Here is a 21,975-nt window from a genome sequence, read left to right as displayed (position 1 = left end):
GCTGTGCCCCTCCATCTCAAGCCATGGGTGCTGGCAGCGGGGGCGCACAGGAGCCCAGTTCTGGCTGGGGGGTGGGAGGCTGTCCCCCCTCTGCCTGCTGTGAGTCATGCTGACCTCTCCCATGCCCTCACCAGTAGCAGAGAGAGAGAGATTATGGTCTGGCCCTTCCGGCCGCAGAGCCCTCCCCGTGCTGGCCGGCACAGGAGCTCATCCCCTGGGAGGGGCCCAGCTGCTCCCCGTTATCTGCCTCAGTCAGCCCCTCTGCTGGGACACCTCCTGGCTCTCGTTCTCCTCCTGCTCCGTCCCACGCACGGCAGAGCCCGAGGTGCCCCAGCACCCGGTGTCTGCTCGCCCACCCACTCCCCCGTGAGCCCCCAGCCGCTCGGTTCCTGCCTGCGCTCGGGTCACAGCCTCGCCGACAAAGCAGGGCCAGGATCCGGCAGCTCCGGGGAGGGGCAGAGAGGCTTCAGGCTGAGGAACAACAGGATGCTGGCTTCTTGAGCTAGGAGGTGAGCGGCTCCAGGGAGAACCGCTGTATGGAAGGACTTTCGGGTGCACCCTGCCCTCCCACCCACAGGATCTGTGGTCTTCATGGCAGCTGAAACCCCCCTGTCCCTTCCTTCTCGCTTCTCACCCCTTTCTCTCCTCCTTCCACAGATGATGGGCTGAGCATCTGTGGCAGAGGCACCCCAGGGCCATGAGCTCCCCGTGTGGCCCTGACTCTGATATTGCAGACTGGCTGGCCACCATCCATTTGGAGAGGTACCAGGATGTCTTCAAGCAGCATGGGTACCACGTTGCCAGAGATGCCACCTCGCTGGATGGGGACCACTTGCAGCGGATCGGCATCACCGCCACCGGTCACCGCAAAAGGATCCTGAACTTGGTGCAGCAGACACGGATGCTCACTCCATCCCAGAGGGGACCCGAAGCAGGAGACACACATCTCCAAGCCTCTGAGGTCCTGGATGCCCCTCAGACAGGCAAGGATGCCATGAAAGCAGAGCCAGGAGGTGCTACTGATGCCTCTGGGACACAGCAGCGCGTTGCTGCGCCCGCCCAGCCACCACCTCTAGAGAAGGACCCTGCTCCTCCCATCGTGAAGCCGGTTCCCAAGCCAAGGACGGTTTTCCCTCGCTTGAAGCCGGAGCTAGGCTTGGTGCCCACGCCGCTGGCGCGCACTACAGTGCCAGCACACAACCTGGACGCTGACAGGACACCTGCAGCCTTTGTGGTACTGGAAGGGTTTGTGCCAGGGGAGAGCTCCACAGATTTGGAGAGCCCAGACCCCAGGCCAGTGCTGCCGAGTGGTGCAGGAGAGACTGTGGCCATGGGCATGGGAACATCCCGGCGGAGAGCGCGAGAAAATGCTCGGAAGGAGACAGCCCCCCCACCAGCTCCAGACTGCGGACAAGCCCTGGAGGCAGCGGAGCAATCTCCCCCGTCTGCCCCGTCTGTCCCACCGCGGCTCAGCCACAGGGTCCCTGCAGCCGATCTCAGCCCTGGGAGCGTGATGGAGGGTCACCCCGCATCCAGCCCTCCCCTGCCTGCCCCAGCTGCCCCGGCCAAAAGAGAACCCTCGCCATGCCCCAGGTCAGCCTCACAGCCGGGCTCAGGGCAGAGCAGGCTGGAGATGGTGTCCAATGTCATCTATGAAGGACTCAAGCCCTCGTCAGCCCCCGCTGAAGACTCAGGAGGGGAGGATGCTCCCCAGGGTCGGGCTCTCGCTCAGCCCCTGGTTCTGGCGCTGCAGGAGCTGGCCCAGCCGGACGACAAGCACAAGTAAGCAGATGTTTTTCCTCACCCTGGGGGAGCAGAGGGGGGTGCAGAACAGCCAGAGAACCCACACCCCCGGGGCCCCATCCTCAGCCTGGCCCTGCTTGCCTCCAGGTGCTGACAAAGCCCCTTTCACCACCCCCGCCCCGTGCCCTCTCCAGGCTCTGCGTGGAGCAGTCCCACAGGGCAGCTGGGGTTCCTCTGAGCCAAAACAGTGGTTCTGGGTGCCAGATTGCTCGTTCAGGTTGGGGAGAGAATCAGCTGCCTCTCCTCTCCACCCAGCCAGCAGGGCTGGGGGTCCTCAGCATGGTGAGGGGATGGCTGAGGGCTCTGGGGACAGTTGGTGCTGGGAACAATGCGGGAGATGTTAGAGGGGATCTAGTTGGGATAGGAAATGCCTGGCAGCCCCAGGAGACACAGCCCAACAGGTCCCAGTGTGGGGGGGAGAAGGAAGCAAGGAGGGGTGACCTTATTAATGTTTATAAATATATAAAGGGTGAGTGCCATGAGGATGGAGCCAGGCTCTTCTCGTTGGCGAACAATGATAGGACAAGGGGCAATGGGACCAAGCTGGAACACAAGAGGTTCCACTTAAATTTGAGAAAAAACTTCTTCTCAGTGAGGGTGACAGAGCACTGGAACAGGCTGCCCAGGGAGGTTGTGGAGTCTCCTTCTCTGGAGACATTCAAGACCCACCTGGACAAGTTCCTGTGCAACCTCACTTAGGCGTTCCTGCTCCAGCAGGGGGATTGGACTAGATGATCTTTTGAGGTCCCTTCCAATCCAGAACATACTGTGATACTGTGATACTGTGAGGGCACTGGGAGCACAGAGGGGATGCTGCACATCCCAGGGGGGATAAATCTGGGCTCAGCCCTGGTCAGGCTCAGCCTCCAGCCTGTGTAAACCAGATGGGAAAACGAGGTGGAACAATCTCCCAGGCTCTCAACCTGCCCCATCTGCAGTAACTCCTTTCCTGTTTTTCAGCAGTCCCAGCTGGCCTGGTGGGGGCCTGCCCCCCATCCCACAGAGACCCTCCAGCAAGCCAGGTGAGAGCCCCCAAGCCACCAGTGTGCAGCGGGGACATCCCACTGTCCCCAAGGAGGGGAGTGAGGAGGACATCCACACACCTTCCCTTCCCCTCAGGTCCTACCCCGTACTTCTGCCCCACTCAGGGGCTGGGATGGTCTTCAGGCTGGCGCATCTGTTGTGCCAATTGCCCTGGATGTTGGGGTGTATTGTGGTGGGCTCGGGGGGAGGGACCCCTCCACGGTTGGCAGTCCTGCCACAGCTGACTGCCTTTCCCTCTCATGTCTCTGCCCACAGAGCTCAGTGAGCCGCTCATCAGCCCCTACAGCGAGACTATCTTTGGGCAGGTAGCGCCAGCCCAGAAGCAGAAGGTGAGAGGAGACATTGGGGACGGTGGCTGTCCTCTGTTGTCACTCTGTGTCCCACCAGCTGCTGCAAAGTAGGGAGCTGCAGCTGGTGAGACTGTGGTTCCCGGCAGTGCCTGGCTGAGCATCGCTGCTGGAGTGGGGGTCACAGGCTGAGGGGAGAGGAGATGTAACCAATCTTTCCTGCTAGGGTGTTGGCATCTCCTCTGATCAGAGCTACGAGGCAGTGTCTGAGCTGGACCTGGAGCAAGAACCACGCAGGTAGGCACCGCCTCCTCTGGGCTGCAGGGGCTGGGCTGAGATCAGGGGCTGGGTTTTGCATACCAGGGGAACACGGGACACAGCTGGGGACAGCCTGAGAGGTGGTGGGGGCTTTTTCCCCACCCTAGAGCCAATCAGGAGCATCTGGGATCAGGTCAGCAGCCTCCAGAGGAGCGGATGAGCTCAGAGATGAGAAGGAGCTGTGCTGGTGAGTGGCTCTCAGGGGGACAGTGCTGGTGAAGAGATGCTCTAGGTGCCCAGCTGGGGCAGTGCCAGTGTCACTGGGCACCTGCACACTGGGCAGAGCTGGGATTTGGCCACCGGGAGCATGGAAACACTACAGGGGATGGGACCTGCTCAGAAATAGGATGAGTCCAAGCTCTAGATGAAGGAATGTGCAACCTCCAAAGGCCCCAGCATCATCAGATCAGCACTTGCTGATCTGCCACACAGTGAGGGATAGTGGGGGTGTGAGGGGCACCTTTAAAATGCTTTTGAAATGTTCTTTCCATAGCTCCTGATAGCATCTCAGAAAGAGGAAGGAAGGCTGTGCTTCCCATTTCATACGGGGAGGGTTCCTTTTCCTGTGTTGCTTAGAAAGGAGGCGAGCTGCAGCTCAGTGTCCTTCAGCTCTGACCGTGGCCTCACCAGCCAGTGCATCCCCATCCCCCTGCACTTCTGGCCTCAGCGTTGGTTGGTCCAGCCCTTCTCCTGCCCTGGGTGCAAGTCACTGCAGAGTGGCCTGATCAAGTGCCACAGAGAGCCAGACATTGCAATCAGATGAGAGCCAGGATGGGCCATGGGTAGAAGCTGCAAATACCTGGGAACAGGATTTCTATAGCCAGAAATATTGAAATCTGCCATGGAGCCTCTGAACCATCCATTCAGAGCAGGGCTGAGTGCTGGCCCATAAGTCACAGTCCCCATTCAGCAGCTTCCAGGGAGCTGGGATCCAGAGCATCCCAAGTGCATCAGCCCTGGACACAGAATGGACTTTGCAGGATAGGCCCACCAGCAGGTCTTCACAGGTTTTTTTCTCCCATCCTGAGAACTAACCTGATGGGGAATGTGGGTGATTAAACAAAAGGCAGAAAAGCCTTTGAAGACATTTTGTGTTGTGCTCATGGACCCCATTGGCCAGCTGTTCCAACACTTTCGTCCCCAGAGCAGCGCCACCAGTCTGACCATAATCCCCTGGAGCAGAGGTATGGGCTCCTGCTTAGCTGCTGAGCAGCTGCCAGTCAGCCCTGGTCCTCTGTGGGACCTCCCGATCCTTCCCTTCAGCACTGGTGTTTCTCCAGTTCCGCCAGTTACTCATCCTGCTGGCTGGCACCTGGCCACTGGGGATGTTATGAGCATCTCCTGCAGCCCATCAACACCCTCATTCTGGGAAATACTTCCCACTCCAAACTTCAGAGAGGCCCTCCCACCCCTTTGGCACAATATCTTCCTCCTACCTGAGATACCTACTCCCACCCTGTTCTGGGGTAGTTTTGTCTGGACCACTCTGCTCTCTGGTATGGGATCTAAGCAGCCAGTGTCAGCGTTAGACATGGACAGAACCGACCGCCAGCACAAGATATCCTCAGCAAACAGGAAGAGGAATGCGCATTTCCCCTTAAAACTGGGTTCTAGGTCTCTGAGGGTCCAGCAGAGCCTGGAGCATAGGGTGGGATTTGCTCTCCCTGATGCTGAGCACCTTCATCCGAGCTGGCAACGCTCAGCCCCCTGCAGTGCTGGTGCAACTGCCCTGCTTCAGACACACCTGCTTTGAGACCACACCTGGAATATTGTGTCCAGTTCTGGGCTCCTCAGTTCCAGAAGGACAGGGAACTGCTGGAGAGAGTCCAGTGCAGGGCAACCAAGATGATTAAGGGAGTGGAGCATCTCCCATGTGAGGAAAGACTAAGGGAGCTGGGGCTCTTTAGTTTGGAGAAGAGGAGACTGAGGGATGACCTTATTAATGTTTACAAATATATGAAGGGTGAGTGTCACGAGGATGGAGCCAGGCTCTTCTCAGTGACAAACAATGGTAGGACAAGGGGTAATGGGTTTAAGCTGGAACATAAGAGGTTCCACTTAAACTTGAGAAGAAACTTCTTCTCAGTGAAGGTAACAGAGCACTGGACCAGACTGCCCAGGGAGGTTGTGGAGTCTCCTTCTCTGCAGACATTCCAACCCGCCTGGACACCTTCCTGTGTAACCTCATCTGGGTGTTCCTGCTTCATGAGGGGATTGCATTGGATGAGCTTTCGAGGTCCCTTCCAATCCCTAGCATTCTATGATTCTATGTTCAGTCTCAGCAGGAGAAAGACAGTGTCACAGCAGTGTCTGTGTCACCTCGCAGAGCTTGGGGGACTGGGTCAGACAGCAACTTGTGAGGCATCATAGTGAGGACGGTGGGCCCTGCCCTGGTTTGCATCAAGATCCATGATGAGATGATCCTCAACTACCTGGACTGCTTCTCCTCACACCCCAAAACATCTCCCCTGCAGAAAAAGAAATACTGGGGATGGTGTGTCCTTGGTAGCTTGTTCCTATCTCCCTACCCACTGCCAGGTGCCCACCAGCAGGTTGCTTGTCTGGCCCATGACCCCCAGTTGAAGTAACCAGATCCAACAGGAGCTCCTTGGTTCCCTCACCACCAGCAGATACCTTTCTTCCATTTCCCATCCTCCGTCCTTCACCAGCTCTTTCACATGAGGACTGATGGACTGAGTCTGCCCCAACTTGGTGTACCTCAGGCATCATCTTTCAGGCTCAGCTGACCTGGAAATACCTGGAAATAGCCTCTCCTTGCCTTGGGGTCTCCTTTGGCCCTAAGGTTAGATGTCTTCACTGCCTGACACCAGCTGGAAAGGGAAATGACTTGGCTTTTGCAAGCTTGTTGCTTGGAGGCTTCCTCCACTGACCCTGTCCTCAAGGGCAGAGCTGGGACATGGCTTAGATCCTGGTGCCCTCCTGGGATGCTGAGACACCTCACTTCAGCCAGGCCATGGGCTTTGCTTGTTCCTGCCAGATGCTGCTTGTCCTCCAGGTCCTCGTGGTTTCAGTGGCTGTAAATCATGACTCAGGAAGAGGATCTCATGGATTTTTCCCTTTTTCTCTTGCCCTGACCCATTCAGTGAGTCTGTCTCCCACTTGGCTCTGTCACCCAAGGTTGATGTCCACCTGTGACATACAGAGTCCTCCAGCCACCCTGTTCCCTGGCCAGTCCATCCTGAAGAAGCTGGACACCGGGGTTGGACGCCAGCCAGACAAGCCACCCTGCCAAGACTCTGTTATTCTAATTAAATAGCAATTTTCATGCTGTTCTGAGCCTCCCAGACACCCATGGCCACTTCTTATCTTTCTTGCAGACACTGGAGCCAAATAGACCATTTTCCCTCTCCACCTGCCTCCTCAGCCCTATACAGCAGCCCACTTCTCCAGAGCCGACCCCTGGCCTGGGTGGCTCTAGCCCAGCATCCTCCCAGGCAGACTTCAGGTCTTGCTTCTGTCCCACATGGCTCAGGGACATCTGATGGCCTCATAAGGTGCCCGTCCAGGGTGAAAGCACAGATCTGTGCAATGCCTTGGCTCCCATGATCAGGCATCGCTCAAACCAGGTGCTTGGAGAGTTTTTGATGAGGGGCGGTGTTTTGGAGCATTCCCCTCGTCCAAAAGCATTTCTATCACATGGACTTGTAATCTGGAGATGTTTTCTCATATTCAGTAGCTGCCAGTGGGTTTCTCCTCCACAAATTTCCCCATCTACAATTGCCCATGGTGAGAAGTCCCACAGATCAGCCACTTCCCCATGTGGTTCTGCACCCTGCTCCAGCTGAGTCCCCTGTCTGATGGTCTTCAGCTCCTGTGACTTCAGTGGTGGTGTCCAGGAGATGCCTCTCTGACCTTCTCATGCTGCCTACCAGTTCAGAAGCCTCCCCACATCATTCACCCTTCTCAGACAGAAGCTGATGGGGCATGGACCATCCTTGCTGCCTTTCTTGGGAGCCTTTTCTTCGTCCAGGTGCTGGATTCCACAAGTGACCCAGTGCCACGGGTGCTCTCCTCCTGGTGCTGGGGTGTCCCACTGCCAACAGCAGACACTGCTGTGGCTCCATTCCTGCCCGTCACCACTGCACCTGGGCAGCTCCTCTGTGAGCTCCTGGGACGGTCAGAAATTTTCCAGCACGTTTCCTTTTCAGGGAAATACAAACATCTGACTGAGAGGGCTGAGGGGAAGGGGCAGGCTTAGCAGTTTATTTTTACAATTTCCTTTTATTGTTATGGCTGGACAGTCACACCAGGCCTGGCTGGGGGTTTCAACGTGACTTCCCAAGAAAAGGAGATGGATGCAGGAGCTCTACCAGCCTAATCACTTTGCAGAACATTTCAGCTGGATGTGAGAGGGGGAGGGAGTCTGCTGTGGCAGAAGGACCTTCCCGGTGCCATGGACGCTGGAGGGGTGGAGGGAGAGGACAGGCTGAGACCTCCAGCGGGGATGGACCCGGGGTGGGTGCAGAGCAGTGAGGTGGATGTGGGCAGGGGAGCGGCCTGACTTCGGTTTGCTGCCTGAGGTGTCAAGAGGAGAGGGAGGTGATGCAAAGGGTTTGGAGATGTGTGGTGGCCCATGCGGTATTACCCAAGATGAAGAAGTCCGTTTTGCCAGCTACCCCCAGCCTTGCCATTGCATAGGACTGGCTGATCCTCAGCCTTCTGGTGGCCACAGGGCTCATCAGCACCAAGCCCTTGTCCTATCCTGCTCATGGAGATGCAAACACCCATGTCACTGGGAGCTCAGGATGAGTCCAGGAGCAGTGTGAGACATTCCCAGATGGATGGTGTTGACTTAGACCCCATATGACAAGCAGCCGTGCTGCCACAACTGCACTCCCACAGCCTCATTTCTTGCAGGATGAGCAGTGAGTGCAGCAGCGAAGGAAGGAGCGAGGATGAGGAGACCCGGTCCCGGCTCATCAACCGCATAGTCCAGAATGACACAGAAGGCTACTCCACTGTGGAGGCACCGCGGGCCGAGGGTGCCTCTTTCAGCTTGGCAGCCCATCTCTATCCAGATGAGGTCCTGGATGACCTCACCATCTCCCCTTATGCCAGCTTCACATCTCTCTCTGAGCCCCGACCCACCATGCTCAGCAGCTGGCTGGACAAGCTCTCCCCACAAGGGTACGTGCCCACCTGTGGCATGCTCCCCATAGGTAAAGCCCCCTTGGGCAAGGCTGGTGAGGTGGGCATGCTGGTGATTAGGCTACTGGGGCAACCAGGAGCCTCTTGGATGCCTCAGCTGTGCTGCAAGGGTCTCCATGCAGCCACCCTTGTGGGAAGAGGTGTCTATGAGAGGATGTGGGATTTTCAGGGGGACCATCCCCTTCCCAACAGCCTCGTTTCTCTGCCATCCCAACAGGAACTATGTCTTCCAGAGGCGCTATGTCCGCTTTGATGGGAAGAACCTGATGTACTTCAGCAGTGACAAGGTATGAAGGGGCAGAGCAGGGAGGCTACGCCATGCCACATAAGAATGGTGACTTGTCACCACGTGAGCTGCCATATCCCTTTTTCCTCCCCTTGTCCTCCTCCTGTAAGGAGCCAGCATTGCTTTACCATTGCCAGGGCAGGGTGACCGTGCCCCTGTGCCTGGGGGCCTCTGAGCACAGCCCTATACAATAAGAAACCCAGAGCAGTGAGGGACCCTCTGCCAACAGGGCACAGGCGAGAGGGCCCTGGCAGCTCACGGGCCCTGGGACTGGCTGTAAATGAGGGATCTCTGGGTCCCAGCCATGCATCCATCCCTACCGGAATGCTCAGTTCCTGCTCAGTTGCGGGTGCTCCCTGGGTGGTGCATGAGGCAGCACGCAACCGAGCACCCCGGGGACGTGAGGTTGTGTTGCACAGTGGGGCTTTTCTCACTGCAGGCACTGGCACTGCGGGTTATGTGCATGGGATGAGTCAACAATCGTTTCCTGTCCCACAGCCTCTCATCCTTCCATGGGGTGCTGCATGCCTCCCTTAGGCCTGTGGCAGGGTGCTGGTGGCTGCCCCAGTCCCACGGCACAGACAGATGGGCTGGCTCCACATCAGTGGCACCCATGCAGAAATGGGTACCATGCAAGGCCCAGGAGCAACCATTATTGCAGGAGCCTGCAGGCTTCTCTGTCATGTTCCCCTAACCCTATGGTTACGGTGCCAGTGTGCACAGCAAGGCAGGTGCTAGGGTGGCTGGGTTATGGAGGTGCCCCACAGGAAAGGCAAAGGGGGATGACCCTCCCTGGGGCTTGTTCCAGGAGCCCTACCCCAAGGGGGTGATCCCGCTCTCTGTGATCGAGAAGGTTCGCTCCACCAAGGACAACAAGTTCCAGGTCTGCACCAGCCACCGTATCTTTGTCTTCCGTGCTGAGAATGAGGGTAAGCAAAGACCCAGGCCAGGGCCCACCAGTCCTCAAGGAACCACTCCTGCGTCCCTCCTCCAGCCAGAGCATCCCATGGGCACCTCTCACTCCCTCCCCAAAACATTTGGCCACAATGAGCCAGGGGACCTCTCCCCTGCTATGTCTGCTGGGTGCTCTGCTCCATGCTAGGGCTGTTGGGAAGGGCTAAGACCTGCTCCCTCATGCCTGGTCCCCAGCCCAGAGGAATGAGTGGTGCTCCATGCTGCAGAAGGTGATGGACCAGCACCGGGGAAGCTCCCGGCCTCGGCCTGCCAACACCTCTCATTGCCAGAAGTCAGGCACCCTGGAGCTGAAGGGCCAGAAGTCCAAGGTGTTCGCAGCTCTGAGCCTGCCTGAGATGTGGCTGTACAAGAGCGAGCAGGTTGGTGGACAAACCAGGCACCCCACTGTGCCAATGGTTGATGGGGGTGAGAGTGATAGTGGGAGCTTAGCCAAGGTCAGTGCCAAAGGGAGAGCAGAAAGGAAAAGGATGGGCAGGAGAAAGGGAATGGTGGAGATCCTGCATGGGGCAGCCACAGTGGGAGCCTGGGCTTGGAGATGCTGGGACTGCCAGGAGAGGACGTCACCCCAATGTCCTCCCTGTTACCAAATTGTCTTCATCTTTTGCCTGACACTTAAGTCTTAGTCGCATCAAATTGTCCCAATCCAACACAGGACAGGTGGATCAGTGACCAGATTACCACCAACAAACACGACTGCTGCAATGTGGGTTTGACCTGTGGGAGGCAGCAGGTCTCTGCCGGCCCATCACACCCTGCCCGCTGCCCATGGAAGTCCCTCCTGCCTGCAGGGGTATTTTTCCAGTCACCTGGTTTCCAGTTTGCCTGGCATGCACAAAGCAGCATCAAGCCTCTGGGGTTTTTGCTCATGTTGCTTTATGAATGTGCCTGACTCAATGCAGACTTAAATCCCCAAAATAGAAAGATTTGAATGTCCCAGTTTCATGGGCTGTGGGCAGAACTTGCCTTTCATTTTAAGGCATAACATGCTTGTTGAATGCTTTATGTCAGCCCACGTGGGATGGCTGAGGTGTGGCAGGCAGGTCTGACTGGTCCAAGCAGAGCAGTGATGGAAGTGGGGTGCAGCTTCCTGGCTCCAGCCCCAGAATCACAGCCATATCCAGTACAGTGTGTCCACCATGGCCACAATGCTGCAGAGCCAACACCAGTGTCACTCTGAATTGCAGTTCTTTAAAATGGGCATTGGCATCTGCGTGATCGAGATGCGTGGCTCCACCATCCGTGAAGCCAAGAACCGCAGCTTCGAGCTCATCACCCCCTTCAAGATATTCAGGTACCCTGGGTGTCTGGGTAAGACAAGGTGGGGGATGCAATCGGGTGCTGGACCTGAGTGTTGGGAGCTCCAGGTCCCTGAGTTTTGGCTGTGCTGGTGCTCGTAGCTTTGTGGCGGAATCAGAGCGGGAGAAGCGGGAGTGGATGGAGGCCCTACAGGAGGCCATAGCTGAGATGCTCTATGACTATGAGGTGGCAGAGAAGATCTGGTCCAACAAAGCCAACAAATTCTGTGCAGACTGCTGGGCTCAGAGTCCTGACTGGGCATCCATCAACTTGTGCGTGGTCATCTGCAAGCAATGTGCAGGCCAGTACACCTCCCCAGTGGGCACAGGTGGCTCCCAGTGGGTGTGGGCTGGGTCTGCCCGGGCAGACAGGGTGCTGGCTGGGGTACAGGTATGATTTGGGTGCTGGTTCCCCAGCAGGATCAAGGGCTGCTCACTTGTCTGCTCTCCACAGGGCAGCACCGCAGCCTGGGCTCCAACATTTCCAAGGTGCAAAGTCTGAAGCTTGACACCAGTGTCTGGTCCAACGAAATTGTGCAGGTAGAGGCACTCAGAGCAGGGCATTGGGGTGGGCACAGCATTTTTGTGGGCCAGGCTGCTTCCCCAGGCAGGGCAGTACCCCCACAGTCTCCCCTGTGACGCAGGGGTGCCGGGCATCCTGCTCCTCCAGGCTGGCCCTGGTGCTCATCATGACCATGGGACTCTCCTGCAGCTCTTCATCATGCTCGGAAATGACCGAGCAAATCGGTTTTGGGCAGCTCACCTCCCTGCTGCTGAGGCCCTCTACCCAGATGCCAGTGCTGAGCAGAGACGGGACTTCATCTCCCGCAAGTACCGAGAGGGACGGTACCGCCTGCCCCATCCCCACTACGCCACTCAGGAGGATGTGCTCCAGGTAGGGACCACCTACCCACCCCAGAGCTCTGGCTATGGCATGCTAACACCTCCTGCTTGTCTGTGTGCACCCACAGCCCCATGTCTGGCAGTCCCGGTGGGAGGTTGTGCCCTGTTCGTTCTACCTTTGAGCACATCTGACAGTGGGCTGGGGGTCTCTGTGAGCCAGGACATGGTCCCTACAGTCACCTGTCTCATCCCAGGCACTGTGCACTGCAGTGGCAGGACCAGCCCTGCTGAAGACCGTCCTGCAGTTCTTCTCATCCACAGAGGCTGGGCTGGCAGCTGACCCCACCCCTCGCGAGGTGGCTCCTGGGGCCGACCTTTGGTGGGGACCAGAGAGCAAAAGGCCCAGGAACCACTCAGGTAATGAGGACCCTCAAGCCTCATCTAGCTGTGACAGGGAGTCTTCCTCCTTGCCTCTATCATCCACAGTGTGTCCCAAGGCTGGGGACAGACAGGGCAGCAGGCACTGTGGTTCTCTGGGGGACTGACCTGCCCCACTGCACCCTTCTTTTGGGATGGAGCAAGGCGGTGGTTTCCTCTGAAGCCCCTTTTCAGGGAACCCCATGCCTGGCACGCCCCCTGGCCCACACCTGCAAGAGTGGGGACTCTCTGCCCACCCAAGTACCCACATTTTGGTGAGTGCCTGCTCCAGCCCCACTCTCAGCTCTGTTCCCTGCAGGGAGCCCGCAGATACAGGAAGCAGGTCCAGAGGGTGTCTACAACGAGATCACACAGCCAGTGACACACAGTGGGTACCTGTACCGGGCCATGGCCCCCCACAAACTCCCTGGTGTCAAGAAGAGCAAAGAGGGTGAGTATGAGGAGCTCGAGGGGGCAGCCAGCGGGACACTCACCCCGGTGCTGCTGACACCCCAGTCCTGCAGACTTCCAGCGCACCTGGTGCTCCCTGGAGAGAGCCCTGCTGTTCTTCGAGACAGAGAAATGCACTGAGCCCTTGGGCCACATCGAGAGCGGGGATCTCATCTCCCTGGGTGTGGGCAGAGCCCAGGGGCTCGCCAGCCCTGGTCCCACGGAAAGGTACCCCTAGCCTTGCCCCCCTGCTGCCCAGAGAAACCATGGGCATGTAGAGCACTGTGCCCTGCTTGGTGCAATGGGCTGGTCTGGCTCTGGGTGCAGGTTCGAGCTGGTTCATCCTCTGCAGGTTTCGCTTCACCCTTGAGCTCTTCCTCACTGGGGAAAAAGTGCAACAGCTGGGAACCGATGGGCCTGAGACCCTGCAAGCCTGGGCCAGTGCCATTGGCAAGGTAAGCCAGCCCGAGCCACGGCACCCCATGACACTGGTGGGTTCCTGGGCTCCATCCCCACTTCCCTGTTGTGATTCCTCCCACCTCCCCATGCTCTTCATCCTCTGTGGCAGGTACCCTCCTTCCCTTCGCAGGAGCTCCCATCCTCCCCAGTGACCTGCCCCCATCCTTGTGGAGGTCTGCACTCAGGGGCTGAACCTTGTCTTTACCGGGCTCATCTCTTGCTCTGTCCTGCAGTGGTTCACACCTGTGAGCTGTCACTGCCTGCTGGGCTACGAGTTCCAGCGTGTGGGCCAGCTGCGATACAAGTGCATGCTCAACCCTGAGCGGTGGCAGCAGGCCTTCTTCATCCTGCAGAAAGCCCACCTCTTCATCTGCCCCGCCGAGGATGACGGGGCTGAGGACAGCATCAACCTCCGGCGGCTGCAGGAGCTCAGTGAGTGCCACACTGCAGCATCAGACAGGCATCATGTAGCGAGTGGCTGTGCCTGGCTCTGACCCCTCTACTTCTCACCCCAATGCAGGCCTGGTTCCCCCCACGGACACCCCAGAGAAGAAAGAGCTGCTGATCCTGGTGGAGATGGGAAGGTGAGTGCTGGCTGTGTGAAGGATGGGGAATGTACCAAGCGAAATCAGCAGGATGCCTGAGCAAAGGCACTGATGCATGGGTCAGTGCTGATCCCAAATGAGTGGTGAGGATGCTACTGGGACAGCAGGGCTGTGGCCAAGGGGCTTAGAGAGGTCACCTCAGCCTGGGGTCTCTCACAGAATCAGAGTGGTTATGATTGGAAGGACTTTTGAAGATCATCTAGTCCAACCCAACTGCTAAAGCAGGTTCCCTCAGAGCAGATCACACAGTGTCACATCCAGGTAGGTTTTGAATGTCTCCAGAGAAGAAGACTCCACACCTGCTCTGGGCAGCTTGGTCCAGGCTCTGGCACCTCACAGCCAAGAAATTTCTCCTCATGTTCAGATGGAACTTCTTGTGTTTCAGTCTGTGCCCGTTGCCTTCATCCTGTCATTGGGCACCACTGAAAACTCTGATCCATCCTCTTGACACCCACCCTTGAGATATTTACCAGCATAAATAAGATCCCTCTCAGCTTCTCTTCTCCAGGCTGAACAGTCCCAGGTCTCTCAGCCTTTCCTCATAAGAAAGATGCTTCAGTCCCCTAATCATCTTTGTAGCTCTCCCCTGGACTCCAGTAATTTCTTGTCATTGTTAAACTGGGGACTCCAGTTTAAGAAGCCAGGGCAGGGTGTCTTTCGGTTCAGCCTGACTCTGCTTTGCTGCCTGTCCCAGAGCCAGGCTGTGCACATGGGCAGGAGGAGTAATCCATCCATCCTGGGCAACCTTCATTCCCTTTTCTCTGCCCTTGTCGTTCTCAGGACATTTTACCTGCAGGGCTTGTCACGGGCGGACTCGGCGGCATGGTATGCCGACATCCAGGCATCAGCAGGGGGCCGAGGTAACGCGCTGCGGGACCAGCAGCTGAGCCGGGGGGACATCCCCATCATCGTGGACAGCTGCATCGCTTTCATCACCCAGTACGGTGAGTCCAGCATGGTGGTGTCACGGTCAGAGCACCCCTCAGCACACACGTAGCAGCTGAGGGGTCCGGGCAGGAGGCACTGATCTCAGGGCACCAGCCCCACTGGGGAGTCTCTGGGCAGGATTGAGCCCTAATGACCCCATGTCCCTGCCCCAGGATTGCGGCATGAGGGAATTTACCGCAAGAACGGGGCAAAATCCCGAATCAAGGTACTGATGGAGGAGTTTCGGCGGGATGCCCGCAATGTCAAGCTGCGCATCAATGACAACTTCATCGAGGATGTCACTGATGTGCTGAAGAGGTTCTTCCGTGAGCTCGAGGACCCCGTCTTCACCCTGGAGCTGCACCCACAGTGGAAGGAGGCTGCAGGTACCTCTTTCACCCAACCCTTGCCCCCACACTGGGCTGCCTGCTGGGGAGTACCGGGGCTGGTATCTTTCAGGACGGGATCCCAGTACCAGCCCTGGTCCCATGTCAGGTCTGTGTCCACCAGACTCAGAAACGGTCCAAAACTTGTTTTCTTCCCTCCAGAAATCTCCTCGAAGCCCCAGCGCCTGGAGCGGTACAAGGAGCTCATTCATCGCCTGCCTCGCCTCAACCACAAGACCCTGGCTGCACTGATCGGGCACCTCTACCGGTCCGTGGGCCACGTCTCCACTGGGTCCCCTGGTCCAGCCAGGGTCCCCAAGGCTGGCAAGCAGTATGGGGTCTCCCTGCTGCCTGGGGAATGCTAACTCCCATTCCTGCAAGACAGCATGAGCTCAGTGCCTGTGTCCTAGCTGGTGCTGGGATGTGATGGAGCAGGTTACTGTGGGACACCTCAAATGTTCCCAAAGTCATCTTGCAGCAAGGGGGAGTGAGAGGAGGTTTAAGAGTAGGGCACAACCCCGTGTAGGATGTAAACTTCACCCGGTGGTCAAAAAAGAGGGAAAAATACTGACTCAGAATATGAGGTGGGGCTGTTTCAGGAGAGTTTGTATGAGGCAGAGGAGGGTGGCTGGGGCTGAAACTTCACCCAGAGCGGGACCAGCCCCTCACCTCTGTCCTCCCTGTCCCAGGGTGCAGAAATGTGCAGACCTCAACCAGATGAGCACCAAGAACCTATCACTGCTCTTTGCACCCAGCCTTTTCCAGACCGATGGCAAAGGGGAGCATGAGGTCAAGGTGATGGAAGACCTCATTGACAACTATGTCAGCATCTTCAACGTAAGATCCCTGCAGGGGCCTTGCCAGCACTCCCCAATTTGCCTCTGTCCCTCCCGCATTGTATCTCCCCATGCTGTCCACCTTCACCTCCCCGTGCATCCCTCAATACTGGCCATGTGTCCTCAAGCCACATCCCACTCCACATTGACCCTGTGCACCCTTCCTCCGGCAGATTGATGAGGACCAGGTATCCCAGATGGATCTGGAGAACAGTCTGATCACCACCTGGAAGGACACCCAGGTACTAGGGATGTGCTTGCTGGCCTCCATCACACCAGGGCTGGTGGGACTGCCTGGAGGATGGGGACACTGTCAGCTGCCCACTCTGGGTCCCCAGTGTCCCACACCAGATATTTGGTGAAGGACCTATCCACACTTGTCTCCCCTTCACTCATCACTGCGAGGCTCCTGCCCAGGGAACAAGCAGCCTCAGCTCCCTGGGACACCACCACCAGTCCCTGAGGAGAGGGGATGTGCACAGCATCCATGACAGCACAGCACCAATGCCACCCACTCTTTCCCCAGCTCTCACAGGCAGGGGACCTCATCATTGAGGTTTACCTGGAGCAGAAGTTGCCCGACTGCTGTGTCACCCTGAAGGTGAGTCCTAAAGCAGGGCCATGTGGGAGGGATGAAGGGTCCTGGTGCTGCCTGTCCCTGGGACACATCCTGCCACCACCCACCACAGCTCCCTGTGTGTCTGGCTCCAGGTGTCCCCCATGATGACAGCAGAGGAGCTCACCAACCAGGTGCTGGAGATGCGCAATGTGGCGGCCAGCCTGGACATCTGGCTGACCTTTGAGGCCCTCGAGAATGGGGAGCTGGGTGAGCATGGGCAGATGGCATGGGAGGATGCTCTCAGCATGGCTGGGCTGGTGAGGAGGAGGTGTTTGGTACAGGTGGGTGGCTTGCTGCCAGTGGCAGTGGGGACAGGGTCTGGCACAAAGAAGGGGACACAGCAGTGAGAGTGTCCCTGCCTCCCCAGAGCGGCCCCTGCACCCCAAGGAGAAGGTGCTGGAGCAAGCTTTGCAGTGGTGCAAGCTCCCAGAGCCCAGTGCCGCATACCTGCTGGTAAGGAAGGTCCCTATTGGTGAGGGCAGCTGTCTCTTCACAGGTAAGGCAATCACAAAGGGTCCCAGCCCCAAGGGATGTCTCCAGAGGGGGACAGCTCTGCTTGAGCTTTCCCTTGCCCTGGCCACTGCCCCGAGACCCCTGGTGGCATCCCCCTGCAACACCCCAGACACCCTCATACATTCCCAGCCCCCCTGACCCCCATCTCCCCATGCTGGGCAGGTGTCAAGCGTGAGACCCCCAAGTGTGGGCTGCTGAAGTGTCGTGAGGAGACCCCCAAGCTGCTGGGGAACAAGTTTCAGGAGCGCTATTTCGTCATCCGGGACCGGAGGCTGCTGCTGCTGAAGGAGAAGCGGGTAGCCGGGGGATGCTGCAGGGATGGACCTGTGTCCCAAGGGAGGGAGGAGAGGCACGGATAGGGAGCCTGGGGGCAGCAGTGACACAGTGGTGGCTGTCCTCCTGGCAGGGGGGCTGGCACTGATCTGGGCTGACCCAAAGGACTTCCTTCCCCAGAGCACCAAGCCTGAACGCGAGTGGCCCCTGGATGCAGCCAAGGTTTACATGGGCATTAGGAAGAAGCTGAAGCCACCAGCCCAGTAAGTAGGACCTTCCCTGACCATGGCCCTGGGCCATGCATCCCCCAGTCCCTGCCTGAAGTGCCTGGCACATGAACCTGGCTGCTGAGATCATGTCAGAATTTCCTCAGTTGGGAGGGTCCGACAAGGATCATTGAGTCCAACTCCTGTCCCAGTACAGGACACCCCACAGGTCACAACATGTGTCTGAGGACGTTGTCCAGTCTACCCTTGAACACTGTCAGGCTTGGGGCCGTGACACCTCCCTGTGGAGCCTGTTCAGTGTCGAGCACCTCTGGGGGAAGAACCTTTTCCTAATGTCCAACCTGACCCTGCCCTGGCACATCTTCCTGCTATTTTCTTGGGTTCTGTCATCGGTCACTAAAGAGAAGAGTTCAGTGCCTACCCCTTCCCTTCCCCTTGTGAGGAAGCTGTAGACCATGATGAGGTCTCCTCTCAGTCTCCTCTCCAAGCTGAACAAACCAAGTGGCTTTAGCCGCTCTTCATATGGCTTCCTCACCAAAGCCTTCACCCCCCTTCATCAAGCCCCACCGCAACCCAAAGCCATGACAAGCCTTGGCCGGTGCCGTGAGCTCAACCTCCACCCACTGCTCACAGCCCCTGGGCTGTGTCTGAGCTCGGTGGTGCTGCCCCACAGCCTGTCTCTTCCTTTCCCCAGGTGGGGTTTCACGCTGACCCTGGACAAGCAGCAACTGTGAGTATCTGCCCCTGCCATCCTGGAGCTGGGGAGATGTTGAGACCTGTCCCCAGTTTTTGTGGGGCTGGGACAGCCAGAGACAGTGCTACAGGTCCCTGGGGGTCAAGGCAGAACTGGTGCCTGGCTGGGGCACACAAGGGACACAGTGGTGGGGCCACATGCTGCCTGGCACAAGGTGGGGTCAGGGTCAATCCACCTCAATGCCACTCTTCCCACCTCCCCATCTACACCAGAACCCCTTGGAGATGGATCTTCCAAGCAGCCAGCACCAGGCTCCAGAGGGACCTGCCCACTCTGCCCAGGTGTGCGTGTCACCTGCATGGCTGTGCTGCCTGCCAGCCTTCATGCAACACTGGTCTCTGTCCCCTTGCACCCAACACCAGGTGCTCCTGCACCCTGCACCTTGCCCTGAGATGGGCTCCATGCCCCATCCTCCCCAACACCGCTGTGCCTGGGCACACCCGTGCACCCTGCTGATCCCGTCCCCATATCCATGATGTTGCCAATGCTGGGGCAGCAGCTGAGCACTTTGCCTGCTCCCGACAAGGAAGTGGCTGTGATGTTCTTCTAAGGGCAGCAAGGAGAGCTGAACTGTGGTGGCTTACGGGTGCCTGACGAGCTGTTGCCTTGCCCTGATGCAGTGATTTGGGCATGCGGGGTTTCAGAGGTGACTACAGCTGCCAGCTGTAGTTGTACCTGGCAGTCTCAGGCTCACAGGCAAGGTGACAAGGGGACCTGGGTACTGCTGGCCCTGCTCCCCAGCAGCTTCTCAGGTGACTCATCCGCAGGTACCTGGTGTGCTCAGGGCAGGCTGAGCTGTGGGACTGGACTACCAGCATCCTCAAGGCTCAGGTGGGTGCAGGCTGGCTGTGCCTCCCGGCTGGGCTGGGCTGGGAGAGGTCTGGCAGGGCAGCCTGGCATGACCACCCCTCCCTGCCCTGTCCTTGTGCACAGCACGATGACCTGCGCCCCGTGATCATGCGCCGGCGCTCCTCCTCTGACCTTGCCAAGCAGAAGTTCGGCACCATGCCACTGGTGCCCCTGCATGGGGACAGCACCGATGCCACCATGCTCTCTGCCAACCAGACCCTGGTAAAGCCCCCGCAGATACCCCCACTCATGGGTGCTCCTGCACCCAGCCAGGTCCATGCACCCATCCTGAGACCTTGTGCTTGCCCCAGGGCCCCGGTGCAGGTGCTCGCTGCCTGACACCAATGGATGCTTTGGGTGTGTGTCCCTGTGCTCACGGTGTGTGCGTGCTGCATGCTGTGCTCGTGTCTGTGGCAGCTCTCCGTGCGTGCAGGGCCCTGTGCAGGCACATGGGGTGCTGCACCCCACTGCCTGTCCTCTGCCTGCCCAGGCATCCGTGACCCTGCTCTGCGCTGTCACGTGCTTACCTCTGCCCGTCTCCTCTGTTTCTAGCGCCGACTGCACACGCGAAGGACTTTGTCCATGTTCTTCGTAAGTACCTACACACGTGAAGCATGTCCATTGCTATAGCTTTGCACTGCGCCCTCTGGTTATGGAAGCAAGGGCTTGCTGCAGTATCCCACCCATCCCACCTGCACTTGGAGACATGCCCAGACCATTCTGCCCACACTGCATGGCAGAGGAGGGGGCGCACATTGCTCTGTGTATCCCATACCCAGGGATAGGGGGTCCCTGCATGGTTCCTGCATGGTCCCATTGTGTGCAAGCAAGACCACAACAGTCCAGCCCAGTTCCCAGCACCTCTCCTGTTGGGCACACTTTGTCCAGAGAGATCAACACAAGAAGCACAAGGAAATAGGTTTGAATACTATTTGCTATCACGTTATTTCTGTGGTGGCCACCTGGCTGGACCTCACCTCGCCTGGCTTTGGGCTCTGCATGGGTGCCCATCTGCCCTCCCCACCCCAGAACACCTCTGCCAAGGGATGCTGGTCTGGTGCCACAGCCTGGTGCCACAGACTGTGCCTCAGCAGGGTCCAAAACACTCACCCTCCATTGGCTATGGGGGAAGAAAAAGGCAACAGTGCCTGAGCGAACAGACCTAGCAGAAGGTGGGTCCCCATGAGATTCAGACCCAAGGTCAAAGTTGCCTGGGCAGCATCCAAGTGCAGGGAGGGCAAGGTAAGGAGGGACAGGAGGGCTATGGTTGAGCAGAGTGGGCAGTACCCCTCACTCTATCCCCCTGCTCTCTCCAGCCCATGAAGATGCACCAGGACTCCCTGGAGGAGCAGCAGGAGAAGGAGGTAGACACTGATCCTGTCTATGAGGAGGTTGGCAACTTCCCCGAGCTGGCCGCGCTGGAGCTTGGGCAGGAGTTGCTGGCAGATCTATCGGCTGTGCCCCCTGTGGACAGGTCCAAGAAGCCGGCCACATTCCCCGAGCAGCCCCCGGCCACGGCGCTACGCTCCTCATTGCCTGCCAGCCCAGCCCAGAGGGTAGCAGGTCCCTCTGTCACCAAGGCCGTGTCCCTCGAAAGGGGCTTGAACCTGGAGAGCGACAAAGCTCCAGCCCAGGGGCTCAAACCCACCAAAACGGCTTCTTTGGAGAGAAACATGGAGCCTTCCCTGGTGCTGGCCGGGGACTGGGACCAGGGGGCTGCACCGGGAAGCAGTCCCACCACAGAGACCTCCCTGGAGATCCCCAAGAAGAGGAACATGCAGCCTTCCTCACCCATCAACAACAAACTTATCCAGGAGCTCAGCAGTGTCATCCTCAGGAAGAACGAGAGCCAGCCACCGGAGCAGGACCAGCCGGTGACGTGACCTGGGTGCCAAAGGGACAGCCACCGATGTGGGGGTGAAGTCATTCTCAGCAGCAGCAACGATGGGTACCCCGTGTTCCCACACCATGGAGCCCACACCCTCCTCCTCCTCCTGAATCCAGAGCCAGGATTGGAGCGGGGACCGGTGGGAACAAGGGGACTAGTGGGGACGAGGATGCTGAGCTGCAGTACCCCCTCTTGGGAGGGTTAGGGGTGCTGCCACACATACTCTTGCTCACGGGTGGCATGTCTGCCATCAGGCCCAGCACTGAGGGAGGCAACTAAATGGGAAAATAAAAGCAGGAACCTCGTGCCTGCACATTTTGGAAGCACGGCACAGTGCCCGGCGGGGGGAAGGCAGCACGATGTCCCCTCCCCAGTGCTGAGCCTGTGGGGCAGGGTCAGGACACCCAAGCCATCCCCCACTTCCCTTCTTGCATCTACCATGGTATATTTGGGAGGGGGGCAACAGGAGCAGGGTTGGCCGTGTGTGCCATGTGCGTAGTCCTGGCGATGGAGGACGGTCCTGCTCAGCTGGGGTATTTATACCTGTTCCTTCCACCAGCAGGAAGAAATAAATGTTTGTTTGTACTCTGGAGGGTTTGGTCACTTCAGGAGGAGCGGTGAGGGATGCTGAGGTCTGGCAGGCGGGGTGACAGGGGTGCCAGGGCCAGGTATCCAGCGAGGGGACCCATGGGAACTGCAGAACTGGAGCAAAGTCCCAGCAAACCTCATGTCCAGGGTGGGATTTTCTGCCC

At 58.2% G+C, this 21,975-nt stretch overlaps 1 protein-coding gene across 1 annotated transcript; it reads left to right on the top strand.

The window, feature by feature from the left end:
* Window positions 1-697: 697 nt before the first annotated feature.
* On the top strand, window positions 698-21,218 carry ARAP3 (ArfGAP with RhoGAP domain, ankyrin repeat and PH domain 3; the record flags this gene model as incomplete). Its single annotated transcript, XM_080353461.1, has 33 exons — window positions 698-1,782; window positions 2,764-2,825; window positions 3,103-3,176; window positions 3,361-3,431; window positions 8,331-8,600; window positions 8,839-8,908; window positions 9,716-9,836; window positions 10,057-10,241; window positions 11,067-11,173; window positions 11,280-11,484; window positions 11,637-11,717; window positions 11,890-12,072; window positions 12,275-12,437; window positions 12,757-12,888; window positions 12,962-13,115; window positions 13,240-13,342; window positions 13,580-13,778; window positions 13,867-13,930; window positions 14,732-14,895; window positions 15,052-15,264; window positions 15,427-15,532; window positions 15,954-16,101; window positions 16,274-16,342; window positions 16,627-16,701; window positions 16,812-16,926; window positions 17,087-17,215; window positions 17,395-17,528; window positions 17,686-17,768; window positions 18,427-18,462; window positions 19,254-19,317; window positions 19,420-19,557; window positions 19,888-19,926; window positions 20,652-21,218. 33 exons carry the CDS (start codon window positions 698-700, stop codon window positions 21,216-21,218), a joined length of 5,409 nt encoding a protein of 1,802 aa, XP_080209587.1.
* Window positions 21,219-21,975: the final 757 nt, after the last annotated feature.

The sequence above is a fragment of the Nesoenas mayeri genome, assembly GCF_963082525.1.
Source record: "Nesoenas mayeri genome assembly, chromosome: 14".
In the NCBI taxonomy this organism is placed as follows: domain Eukaryota; kingdom Metazoa; phylum Chordata; class Aves; order Columbiformes; family Columbidae; genus Nesoenas; species Nesoenas mayeri.
Note: the sequence above shows the minus strand (reverse complement) of the source record. Positions and strands in the feature narration are given on the sequence as shown.